The sequence below is a fragment of the Paracoccidioides lutzii genome (assembly GCF_000150705.2).
Source record: "Paracoccidioides lutzii Pb01 unplaced genomic scaffold supercont2.1, whole genome shotgun sequence".
Lineage (NCBI taxonomy): Eukaryota > Fungi > Ascomycota > Eurotiomycetes > Onygenales > Ajellomycetaceae > Paracoccidioides > Paracoccidioides lutzii.
Genome location: NW_015440947.1, coordinates 352774 through 365070, shown reverse-complemented (window position 1 = coordinate 365070; position 12297 = coordinate 352774). Strand labels below are relative to the sequence as shown.

The window sequence follows — 12297 nt, the reverse complement described above, 5'->3', positions numbered from 1 at the left end:
CAGCAAAGTTTTGATTAACAGTCGGGTGCTGTATGTATTGTACAAAGAGCCATCAAGAAGCACGTGCAGTGAAGCAAGTTTTCCACACCATCACGGGCACCAGGTTGAGCAACTTGGATCTCGCACAGCTCAATGGCTAGATATCATTGGGCCGGGGAATAAAGAGCTTGGACTCGGAAGTGAAAGATGTCATGGCGGCATAAAGCAACTTTCCCATGTCAGAATTATGTGCGGTCAGGATTTGAATCCCATTCAGCTATGCATTCCTGTTGGAATTTCACTCAATCAAATGTCTGAGTTTCCTGATGATGCATGAAGGAACAAAATAGAACTGAACGAGGAAGAGGGGGAAAAGTTCCGATAAAAAAACACTAAGAATGAGAGAACTAAACCAATTGACCACCTAGATTCGCTGGTGTACAAAGGAATTATAAGCATTCGTCACAAATCCAGTCCACCAAACTAAACCGGTACCACCAATGTGTGCGTTGGCGACATACCACATACGAGCCCCAAACCCCTCTCCCCATTCTTCAAACGGGTCCCGTTCCAACGGTCTCCGGCGCCGCGCTTCTCGAAACCACAGAACTCCGCAACCGGTTAATATATATATAAACCCGCACACCACCATCCGCCTACTCCTTTGCCTTACCACTACTGGCCCGCACCGTAATCACATTACATTCCTCTCTCATGGGTGACTTGGCATGCTTGCGTTCCCAGCCCGGAGCTGATCCAGTGTGTACATATCGCTGCTTGACGACATACCGTGCCAAGACCTCACGGGGAAGCAAGTTGGAGCCGGCGTATATTCTTGATGGGGTGCAATCGTATGCAAACGCAATGGAGCGGCAGCACCCGTGGGCGATTTGGCGCAGATTTCTGCATTTGAGTGCCATTGATAGTGGCAGCTTACGCGTTGGGGATTTTGTAGGGGGTCTAAAATGCTAGATGAAGCTCGACTTTCTTTTCTCATTTTACCTTTTTGGAATTTTATTTTATATCTGGGCTGGATGTTAGAAAAACTTACAGCGGAGAATGTACAGTCCACCATCTCGATATTGCCATCCGTGGTTCATGGAACAAGAGAGATTGTGGCCAGACATGCAGATGGTGACACTTTGCTGTTCTCTTCTATGACTGGTTGTGTTTGTGATTTTGAAGTGAAGTGTGTGTGTGTGTGTGTGTGTGTGTGTGTGTGGGGGGGGGGGGGGGGGGGGGTCGTGGGTTATATTTCGGTAGGGGCCGTACGACATTCCCGGCGACCCCTGAGATTGGGGGAGGTTCCCTTATTGGGAACGGTAAGCATGAATGGCAAAATGTATAGATATAGATTTCCTGTGGCGCTTCCTAACAAACCCCTCCCATGCAAGAAAGGTAAGTGAAATTCAAAATCAAGCTTACACCTCAACTCCATCCTCCGGAATCTCACCCACGATAGCAAATTCCCCAATTAAACGGCAAATCCGCACCATCTCAATCTGCAAAGATGTCCAGAAATAACATCATGATAAATAAAACATGTACATTTCGCTAAAATATCCTATCCATACACACGCCGTGATTTTGTATACGATATGTCGTAAGGAGAAGTATTCGCGGAACTTGGAGGTAGCTTCGAGGTTGGGCCTCTAGGTCTCCATTACGCTGCCGCTTTGCCCCTCCCTCTTCCTCCCCTTAGCGGTGAAAGAGGTATCGTTTGCCAGCGGAGTTAATGAATGGTTGAGTGATGGAAGTCGAGTCCAGAGATTGTGAATCGATATCAAACAGTGTTTGGATTGGAGAGGGAAACGACAGGGTTCAAGGAATGATTTTTGCCTGTGTGTTGAGTAGTTACATATTAGAAAGGTTATCATTAAAGAGACATTTTTGGGAGCTAAATTTTGTGCTAGAAAAAGGATACAAAGGAAAGCCCGCATATAAAACAAAGCATCTCCATCCATCTGAATTGCGGGGGATCATGGCGTAGTTACTAGGTGTTGATGAGCATGCAGTCAGTAGGCGTGGTGTTGGCTCCAAGTTGCGGATTGAGTCGTCGGATTCTTTATGAAAAAACAACACAACAGCGATACGAAGAAGGGGTGCTGTTGATTCCTTGCTGACAGCATTCTCATTTTTACATCTCCCCATTCTCCTTTCTTCTCCCCTCCTTTCTCTCTTTAAATTGCTCTCTTCATCGGTCCTTGATTTGCATCTCCGTTTCTTTATTTCTTTCTAGATATATTTTCTCTTCCTGCCGGTACAGCCGTCTCTGTCCCCAAAGCGGGCTACGGAGTATATAACGTGGGGAATTAGGGCTTGGAAGCCATGTGACTCAACGATCATGTGATATTCAGGCACCGTATTGTTACACCCGTAATAATACCGGCAGCAAGAGCCAACTCTGATATAAGTTCCTCTACCTCCTTTCACCGCGGTCCTCCTGCCAAACTCTAGGTATTAATACATGGCTGCCACTGCTTCCGGTAATACAGCCTTCCTATTTCCACGGCCGGACGCAGTGGGGAAACATCGCCAGGTACCTTCATATCTCTTCAACTGCTCAATCTCAACCTCATCTCATCTTCTTCTGCTTCGTATTTTGCTGTATATAACCTATACATATATCTATAAATATCTAGACGTAGATGGCATGTGACCTCTAATCCCTCTCTCGCCTAAACACCCAGTCTCGTCAATCCACGGCTCCCATCTGCCCGACCAGCTCTTTGTGGTATCCACCCCTCGCACCTCGGCATCGCAACAGTCATCATCTGCTCGGTTGGGGGAGCTCCGTTCTCCTCCGAATTTATCGACGCCGAACATACTCCAGCCATTCCTTCGAAATAAGCCCTACAACTACTACAATTACTCTCCTCATCACACTTTCACCCTCTCCTCAACCCCTCCTCCAACCCCCCCCCCCCCCCCCCCCCCCCCAAAAACATCCTAAAGGCACCATTCCACAGGTGCCTTACAACACCAACCATGTGGAAGGCTTCCGACCGTCTGATAGACACGATCCGTCACTATGCTTCGTTTCCCGCTACTGGTGTCTCTCTGAGGCAAATGGTCCGGTTTGGAGAGAGGCCTTCAACGGGTGTGTTTTAAAATCTCTTACAACTTACATTTTGAAATTGCGCATGTTGCATCCATTTCATGCGTTAGATAGGCTTAGGCAAGCAATTGCTAACCTGTAGGGCCCTTGCTGATCCTCGTGGCCACTCAGGTACCCTCTTTCGTGCTTCCCAGTTTCTCTCCGAAGAGCTGCCCATTCGCCTTGCGCATCGCGTACAGGAACTGGGTGACCTTCCAGATGGCTTGAATGAAATGCCATCAATAAAAAAGGTCCGCGATTGGTATGCACAATCGTTCGAGGTATGAATCGCCACCCCCTCTTGACTCATTCTTGCAGATATGGTTGTTTTCCACTTCAAAATATTCTTAGTAATTTTGTGGCGGAATCACAGGAAATCATCACTCTCCCACGGCCTACGCTTTCACAAGAAGTCAGATCTCGTCTCCTCCGCCCAAGCAAGCAGAACGGCCGGGATGCCAACGTTCTGGACGAAGCTACCCCCAACCCAAGCATAACAGACGGCCAATATCGATCGTCCACGACTTCCATTCTCAAAGGAGACGAGTCATGTGCCAATGGACTCACGAACGGCAGCAATGGAAACGGTAAGAGAACAGGAGCTGCAAGTCGAAGATACTTTGTTGCCACAGATGATGGCGGAGACTGGCCACCAGAGCTCAATGAATACAACAACAAGTTCTCCAAGACGCTGCAGCACATCAAGCGGAGGCACGATGGCGTCGTAACAACTGTAGCACAGGGTATCCTGGAATACAAGCGCAAGAGACAGCGCATGCAAATTGACTCAAACATCCAGTCGTTCCTGGACCGCTTCTACATGTCCCGCATAGGAATTCGCATGCTCATAGGCCAGCATGTCGCTCTTACCGATCAAATCTACGTCCACCACCCCAACTACGTCGGCATAATATGCACAAAGACAAACGTTCGCGAATTGGCTGAGGAAGCCATCGAGAACGCCCGGTTCGTCTGCGAAGATCACTACGGCCTCTTCGACGCTCCCGAGGTGCAGCTGGTGTGCAAACCCGATCTGAACTTTATGTATGTCCCCGGCCACCTATCGCATATGCTCTTCGAGACGTTGAAGAACTCCCTGCGTGCGGTTGTTGAGACTCACGGGGCTGAAAAGGAGGCATTCCCCGTTACCAAAGTGATTGTCGCTGAGGGCAAGGAGGATATTACGATTAAAATCTCCGACGAGGGTGGTGGTATCCCCCGCTCCTCGATCCCGCTTGTCTGGACGTATATGTACACCACAGTTGATCAGACACCCAGTTTGGACCCGGATTTCAATAAGAGCGACTTCAAAGCGCCCATGGCTGGATTCGGGTACGGATTGCCGATAAGTAGGCTGTATGCGAGGTATTTTGGTGGTGATTTGAAACTGATAAGCATGGAAGGGTTCGTACTAACTAACCGTCGCAATACAATTTGCTCCCTTTAAATATCACAACCAACTAACCTATTCCTTGTTCTTGTTGAAAAATAATATAGCTACGGCACAGACGTCTACCTCCACCTAAACCGCCTCTCCTCCAGTTCCGAACCGCTCCAGTGACAATTACCTGTCATGAGTGATGGCATCCCACTCGTGCAATCTTCACGACACATATACTACCCGTTCTACGACGATAACGTCTCGTCTTCGGCAACAGCTACTTCACGGGCTGTATCACGAGTGCTATCCCAGGGATTGACGCCGATGAACATTGAAGCGATACGAGCTCGCAAGCGCGCGGGGGGGAGCGGTCGAGAGGTCTCCGTGCGCAAGCAAGTTGGGGATGCGGTTAGCTTGGTTAATGAGGAGAGAGGTCGCTGAGGTGGATTGGAGTGAAATTGGTGTATGTTGGACACGGTACAAGAAAATCTATTCTTCTCGATGGATGATGGGGCGGGGGAAACGAGTCTGTCGGCACCTGGCGACAAATGTGGAGAGAGTGTCCGCTGCAGTGTAGGTCTGGTTCATCTGGACGATGCGGGTTGTTTGTCTCTCAGCGGATGCTGACGGCCCGGGGAATGTGTCTGCCATGTCTGCTGATTCGGCAATCACATCCGCTGTACATTCCCCTATCGGATTCAATTAGCAAATTGCAATAGGAAGAGAAGCCGGACACGGAAACCCCCTGAAAAAACCCATATTTCTCATCGACTTCTGCAACAACCGAAACTGTCAGAAGAGCAGGAGAAAGTACATATTGAGAATATTCACAGCGGAGAATCGAAACACGCTTGGAAAGAAACAAAGCCCTTCACATCATTTGCCTCCAGCATATGATGCATGTTGAACAACATCATCCTAACATCCAATCTCCAACAAAACTGACCGATCCGACGCCCTCAAAATAACTTCGCATCCCGATCCAACCACCAATCCTCCTTACCCCGTAGATTCGCGCTGCTGTGCGTGGAAAGGAATTCTCCAATTCCCACGATCCTCCTATCAACTTTGCCTACTCACCTTTCAACGCTCAGCTTGTCCCATCCCTGACACATGAAGGCAGACAGAGCTTGATTATTTGGAAGGAATGTGAGTGGTTGATAAGGTGATGAATGATCAACGCTTTTCAATTCATTTTTGATGAACCACCTTAAGCACTGTCAAGCAGCATTATTATGTTTCTCACTGTGCATTGTATGTTTTGGTTAAAAGCTCTGCATATACGTAACATACTCTAGGAATTTTAAGAGAGGAAGAGACTGTATACATCTCTCTGAGAAGATGTATTGAGAGAGAGCAGAGTTATTTTTCACCCTTTTTTTTTTTTTTTTTTTGGGGGGGGGGGGGGGGCGGTGTTTGGTCCTTATTGCATCTATATTTTAGGTTTATTAGCCTGAAAAACATATTGTACAGTACATACAATGCACATACACAGAAATCAATTAAACAAATACATAAATAATATAGTCTAAAATCATATTTAATGCCTTCTTTCGTTGATATTAACAAATTGAGAAAATGACTCTAGACTGAACTTTGTCATTGAGCTCGGTTTTGAAAGAGATATTTACTGATCTTGAAGAAAAGAAAAGAAAAGAATGAAATGAAAAGATTCGAACCTGTGACATCTTGATCGAGTATATCGTCGTATTGATTTTTCTCTTCACAAATTCTTTTCTCTTTCTCCTGAACAACAGTAATAGCTCACATATAGTCCATGGCCTCAGGCGCCTGACTTCACCCATAATGAAAACACAAGGACAAACTCAAATAATTATCTGGTTCTAACCCAACAACACCAAACGCCCTTCTACCATATCCATATCCATATCCATCATAATCCCATACTCCAGCCAACTCCGACCTTTCCCTTTCTCCAACCGTTACCCCGCCTATCCGACCCCCGACCCCGTTGCCCTACCAGCAAGCCTTGCGCTCCTCCTCATACCCTGCCGACCACTTCCACTCGCTCCCGCCCCTCTTCCCTTTGCACTTCGTCTCGTCAAACTCCGATCGCCACTGCCACCTCCATCGCTATCCCTAGCATTATCAGCAGATGCCGATAAACCCGCAGACCGACGCCCTTCATCCCCATCACTCTTATTCTGCCACCCGCCATCAACCTCCAGAATATCAACGATAGGAAGCTGTTTTTCGCTTGGATATGACGACGTTGGTATGCCCGTTACTGCTGTGCCGGCTCCAGATGTGGCGGCAGTTGGGGCGCCGATATGTCTCATGGAGGTGGGTTTGGATGAAGCGATCGCGGCCCAAGTTGAAGAATTAGTCGGTGTGGAGGTGGTGGCAGAGCTGGTAGGTAGGACAGGCATGGGCATCTCCTTCCGTTTCAAAAATTTGCCTTGCAAGGCGAAGGCATGTCTGTAGTTCTCTGGCATGTTGAGGCCGATGTAATGGTGTTGGAAGCGGCGGCGGGTGTCAGGGATTGTCTAAGTGAGATTTTTTTTTTATTTTAGTGTACATATTACTCCGGTTTAATACTTTAATTTGAATGGCATGCATCGCATACGGGAATCATAGAAATTTCGACAAGAATAAGGGAAATGCATACATGGATATGGCAAAAAGAGATGTAAACATACCTCATAATTCGCCACGGCATGGTTCATCAGCAGCTCCTGATTCGTCAATACGCTGAGGGAGGCATGGCGGCGTTCGCGCAGGTAGACTTTGAGGCGCATATGGCTGACAAGCGGCGGATGGATTGGCAGGTCTGCAGAGCCGAAGTGGGGCTGCGGTTTTGGTCTATATTGATCGCGACGGCCTAAAGATTGTTATTACATATATTGTTGGTTGATAACGAGATGGTAATGTCTGCAGAATGACAATACTAAATGAAGAAGGGAGAGGATGGGTTAAAATGCAATTATCCTCAGATACTCCCCTCCCCTATCCCTGCAACAAAGGGAGAGGTGAAAAGGAGACAGGAACTAATAAATACTAACCAAAATGCTCATCCGCATCAATTTCCTCTGCTTCCTCCACCACATTCACAGTATCAGAGCCACCATGTCCACCCCTTCTCCCACTCGCACTCGCACTCATATTCCCCTGTCCCTGACCCTGACCTGTTCCAAACACTTGCATCCTAACTTGCTGCGCATAGTCCTGTGCCTCTGCCAAGCGGACATGAGCTTCAACTTGCTCCTGCATATCAGTGGCTTCCAGTATACGCGTCCGCGCCTCAAGGACACGATTATACGCTGTTTGGAGGAGTTGGCGGGCCTGCCAGGATAGGTTTGGCGGGGGGGTGTAAGTTGTTGGGTGGGACTGGTTGACACTCATGGCTTTCGTATTATGGGTGATGTATGTACTGGCTAAATAAGACAGGAGAATGAATATAGACTGGGTGTTTCAACGGGTTGGAGATGTGGAGTGGGTGGTTGATGGGTATAGAAGTGGGATGAGGGATAGATATTATATATGTCTAGGTATGTAGGATACACGTGGACCCCTATGACCATTGTCACAAGTTAGCCAATTACCCATTCAATTATGTTAAACCAGATAACCATATATATATATATATGTGTGTGTGTGTGTGTGTGTGTGTGTGTGTATAACAGAATTACACGGACAACACCCAGTTCATGAGGGCCAAACTCCAATAAGGCATAAACACGGAAAACAAAAGAAATACAGGAAAAATATATATTTACAATACCAAAGATCACCCCGCAATACACACTCCGCAACCCTCCAATCTCCCGAGCGTCTTCTAAACCTCTTAGCCTGACTTATCACCCCTCAAACCAGGTACCTGGGAAGCCCGAGCGATGCGCCTCAAGCACGACATACGCTAGCCAAGCAGCAACCGACGCAAGCTCAGCATTGTTTTTCCTTTGCAAGAACTACTTGATTTGATAAACAAGAGTAGAATAGATATATCAGATTGGATAGGTCGTTTTGAGCAGACTTGAAGAAGAGAGGAGTGGTCTCCTGAGATAGATGCTGCTTGTTATTTTGTGGTGTCGACGATTTGTTGATGTTCGATTATGCTAATGTCATCGGCGGGGTAAATTAGACTGTGTTGGGCTTAGCGTGCACGGACGGAATTATGCTTATTGTTAAGTGCCAACTAAGCCGGAAGATCTGATTGGCTGATGATGATTTCGAATGTAAAATATTAAATCACTGTATTATTTCTTAACTCTGTAAATATATGAAGATTTTTTATTTTTAAATTATATAAAAAATATTTTAGCTATTTTATTTAAATTAAATTAAAATATTTAAATATAATTTCTAAGATTTTATATAAAATTTATTTATATTTTTATTTATATATTTTTTTTTAGTTTTTAACTTATTAATATTAATCAAATTTAAAACTTTGTATTTGTTAAATCAGATTATATATATATTTTTAATTATTAAGCAATTATATATTATATTCTTAAAATTCAAAGAATAGATCTCTCTCATTTATAAATATTATTCATTAACCTAGAAATTCTTCTTCAATAAAGATCAGCTTTTGATTATCCTATTGAGAATTCAAGTGTATGGTTGAATCTTGTAGTTGGTAGAAAAGACTTGAAAGAGCAACATCATACGTCTGTACGTCTTGACAGTCACTCGCGTGTTTGAAAATTGCCTAATTTCATAAGCTCCAAAGACTAGAAGAAGCCTCTCTTCCCAATTGAAAGCTTGATATTTTGATTTGATTGGAATATTGATTGACTTCATGGATTCAGTGGCTGGAAAGAGAACGCTGTTCCAGTAGGTGATCGCTTTCGTTACAGAGAAGTCGATGAAATTAACAAAAAGGCTACCTCAAGGGGCCCCAAGGTAGTCCTCCTCTTGACCGCCCTCCCCCACGGTCTGAGAATTGCTACCCCCTGGAAAAATTGTACTTTGCGGAAAAGGACAATATTAAAAACAAAGAACGAAGAAAAGCCAAACTCCCAGGTGTTGATACACAGGACAGAATAACCTGACGCCTTCTATCCCAATGCGAGCTATACAGCTGAGGCATGTGCTCGCGTATGTGTTTATCCCCATATTTTCCCACACGCGCTATGATATACAAGGCATGAACAAAGGACATTGGTTAATATATACAAAAAGAACAAGGGGTAGGGAAGCAAGGAAAACAGGAAGCAAACACGTCGAATCGGCTCCAAGAGACCAGGGGCAGGATCAAAATAAACATTAGCATGTGCGTTCGTTGTTTCGTCGATATAGGTGTAGTGTCAGATTGGGTCGACTTGAGTCAAACATTGCATCTATGCATGTATGAATTTTTGGGCCACGGATAACGCGTTTGCTCCCTACCAACAAAAACAGTCAGCAAAAATCCTCTAAAAAAGAGAGGCAATAGGAGAGGGATAGGGAAATACACACCATCTCGTCTTATTCGGATTATTATAAGCATCTTGATGGGTCCGAATATACCTCGTCGTTTCATAACCAGTCGGATCACACGTAACACTCTCCTTATCGGGATCTTGATAAATCCTGACATAATCAAACCGCATCGTCGCCGGCATCAACTTCGCTAATCCGGTCAAATTCAACGGCGCGAATGTCTTGGACATTCCAAAGTTCAATATAAGCGCCATGGGCTCGACGGGGATGATACGCTGCCCTACGTTACCGTTGGGTCCCAGGGCACGAGCGTCTAGCTTCCATGTCTTGTCTGCACCAACGAACCAACTTATTTCTCCGTTTTTGCCGGGTTTGTATTCGAAGGCGTAGACTTGATACTCTTTGCCGTCGTACCATTTGTTGTTTATATTTGTTATGCCTGACACGGCTTGTTGGTATGTTCCACCTCGATAGTTGTTTATGGAGGTTATGGACGGGTTGTAGAGTTCGTAGAATTCTGGACAACGTGAGGTAAGTTATGACAGGAGCTAATAAAAGGGGAATGTTGGGTGGGCAAGGGAGGGATGGGGAGGATAATACCAAAGTTAGGCATATACCACACATCAAACGGAGCGACCTGTACACTCTGCGACACATCACCTATCGTTGACGGTAACTTTGGATCCAGGGCGTGCACACTTGCCTCAATAACATCGATTTCAGGGGCACTTCGCGACTTGCCCGGGTTTGGATGATCCTCTCCCTTGCAAGTGCAGGCTGGCAGCCGCATGCCAGGCAGCCAACTAATACCATCCGTCGAGCTCTGGTTGGGCGTAATGCCGGCATCGCATATGTCATCGTAGCTATACGGCCACATTCCTTCCGTAGTCGCAGCGTAGCCTGGACGGCCCAGATTACCCATTGTCCAAAACCCTGGCCAGAAACCTGATGTGTCGCCACGTCCTGGAAGAGAGATGCTGGCTTCTAAGCGGCCACCAGTAAAACATAGTTTATTCCAGGATTGGAGCATGCCGGAGCGATAATCCAGACCATGGTTTTTGAAAGCATCGAATCGAATTTCGAGTTTTCCGTTTCTCGTCGTTATCGCGTCCGGGTCGTACCACTTGGGAACAAGTTAGCAAATACATATAAAACCGAAAAATATCTAGCAATTGATTATTTAAACCATTAGACACACCTCTAGATCCTCCGTCACTCCATACCAAATATCAACCGCCTGAAAGAACGGGTCGTCCCCTTCGTAGAACGTCCGTCCATCTTTGTTGAACTCGTCGGAAAACTAATAATTAGTGGCAAGCGATGGTTAGTTAGTCATTGGCGTGATAACAACATCAACAACTAAACCCATATCGACTCGAAAGACAGGATGCACTCACCACCAACTTCCACTGCTTTCCACTCGAAGAGGTAATAGATCTCACAGACTGCGGCGTATCCGGATCGATAAGAGATGTTCGAATATTTTGAAGATGCGGAATGGGACCAACGTCCAAACACAACGAGTCATCCGCGCAAGTCGGTTTTTCTCCCTCCTTCAGTTTGTCGAAGAACGTCCTAAATAATAATAATAAAAAAAATCCTCAGATCAGTTTGAAATTTCAAAAAGTCTTCAAGAAGAGGAATTTTGAAAGGGCAAAAAATAAAAATAAAAATAAAAAAATAAAGAAAAAAGAAAGAAGAAAAAAAGAAAGTGCATACAAAAGGGGATAAATGATGAAAAGCGTCATAGCGCCAAGAAGCACAATGATAAGCCCAGCGATATTCAAAACGCCTCTCCGTGAGCACACCTCACAATCCCGATCTGAATCTGACGGGTCCGGGTTATGCAGATAATCGTCCTTCTCCACGTCCTCGGGATAAACCAGCAGATTATCATAATCGGGCATTATAGCATATTTCTCCACGACAGTCTGAGTATTTATTTCATCCTCAGCGACACTGCTTACTCTGGAGTGATCCCAATACTTCCCAGACGAATTCAGAAGATGCCCGCGACTCTCCCAACTCCCACCTTCTGAGCTCCAGCTTGTCCTCCGCGAGGAGAAATTTGAATATCCCATCGAGACATCTTTGTCAGTTTGATAGCGACGGGAGTAATGTGGAGGGGCCAGGTGGTCTGAAGAGTCGTTGGTTTGAAACGACGAACCTTGTTGGTATGCGGGAGAGTATGGAGGCTGTGGGGGGGTGATTAGGTAGCAAGAAGGAGGGGAAGGGTCTTGGAACGGATCTTTCTGGCCCTCTCTGGAACTCGTTTTGATTTTGGGTGGAGGTGGTTGTTTATGGAGATGATTTTGCGGCATGATGGTTTTTTCACTTTCAATATGGAGGAAGGCGGGGGCTTGAGGGAAGATGAGGGGAGTCGGAGGCCGGATGGGGGGACAAGTCCAATACGCTCAAGGCGGATAACCACCACCATGTCCCGGATAGCAAA

General features: G+C 45.9%; 6 protein-coding genes across 6 annotated transcripts; 2 read left to right on the top strand and 4 right to left on the bottom strand.

The window, feature by feature from the left end:
- Window positions 1-403: 403 nt before the first annotated feature.
- PAAG_11046 (hypothetical protein) lies at window positions 404-899 on the bottom strand (the record flags this gene model as incomplete). Its single annotated transcript, XM_015846757.1, has 2 exons — window positions 404-588; window positions 653-899. 2 exons carry the CDS (start codon window positions 897-899, stop codon window positions 404-406), a joined length of 432 nt encoding a protein of 143 aa, XP_015703561.1.
- A 1635-nt stretch (window positions 900-2534) lies between these two features.
- On the bottom strand, window positions 2535-2816 carry PAAG_11045 (hypothetical protein; the record flags this gene model as incomplete). Its single annotated transcript, XM_015846756.1, has 2 exons — window positions 2535-2584; window positions 2666-2816. 2 exons carry the CDS (start codon window positions 2814-2816, stop codon window positions 2535-2537), a joined length of 201 nt encoding a protein of 66 aa, XP_015703560.1.
- Window positions 2817-2967: 151 nt separating this feature from the next.
- On the top strand, window positions 2968-4637 carry PAAG_00094 (pyruvate dehydrogenase kinase; the record flags this gene model as incomplete). Its single annotated transcript, XM_002797509.2, has 4 exons — window positions 2968-3079; window positions 3209-3357; window positions 3450-4480; window positions 4574-4637. 4 exons carry the CDS (start codon window positions 2968-2970, stop codon window positions 4635-4637), a joined length of 1356 nt encoding a protein of 451 aa, XP_002797555.1.
- Window positions 4638-4649: 12 nt separating this feature from the next.
- PAAG_11044 (hypothetical protein) lies at window positions 4650-4898 on the top strand (the record flags this gene model as incomplete). Its single annotated transcript, XM_015846755.1, has 1 exon — window positions 4650-4898. The coding sequence occupies one exon, from the start codon at window positions 4650-4652 to the stop codon at window positions 4896-4898; it is 249 nt and encodes an 82-aa protein (XP_015703559.1).
- Window positions 4899-6409: 1511 nt separating this feature from the next.
- Window positions 6410-7820, bottom strand: PAAG_00092 (hypothetical protein; the record flags this gene model as incomplete). The annotated part of the gene is made up of 3 exons (XM_002797507.2): window positions 6410-6964; window positions 7118-7299; window positions 7481-7820. 3 exons carry the CDS (start codon window positions 7818-7820, stop codon window positions 6410-6412), a joined length of 1077 nt encoding a protein of 358 aa, XP_002797553.1.
- A 1943-nt stretch (window positions 7821-9763) lies between these two features.
- PAAG_00091 (beta-glucan synthesis-associated protein KRE6) lies at window positions 9764-12166 on the bottom strand (the record flags this gene model as incomplete). Its single annotated transcript, XM_015843902.1, has 6 exons — window positions 9764-9808; window positions 9878-10362; window positions 10446-10968; window positions 11044-11145; window positions 11243-11420; window positions 11565-12166. 6 exons carry the CDS (start codon window positions 12164-12166, stop codon window positions 9764-9766), a joined length of 1935 nt encoding a protein of 644 aa, XP_015700237.1.
- Window positions 12167-12297: the final 131 nt, after the last annotated feature.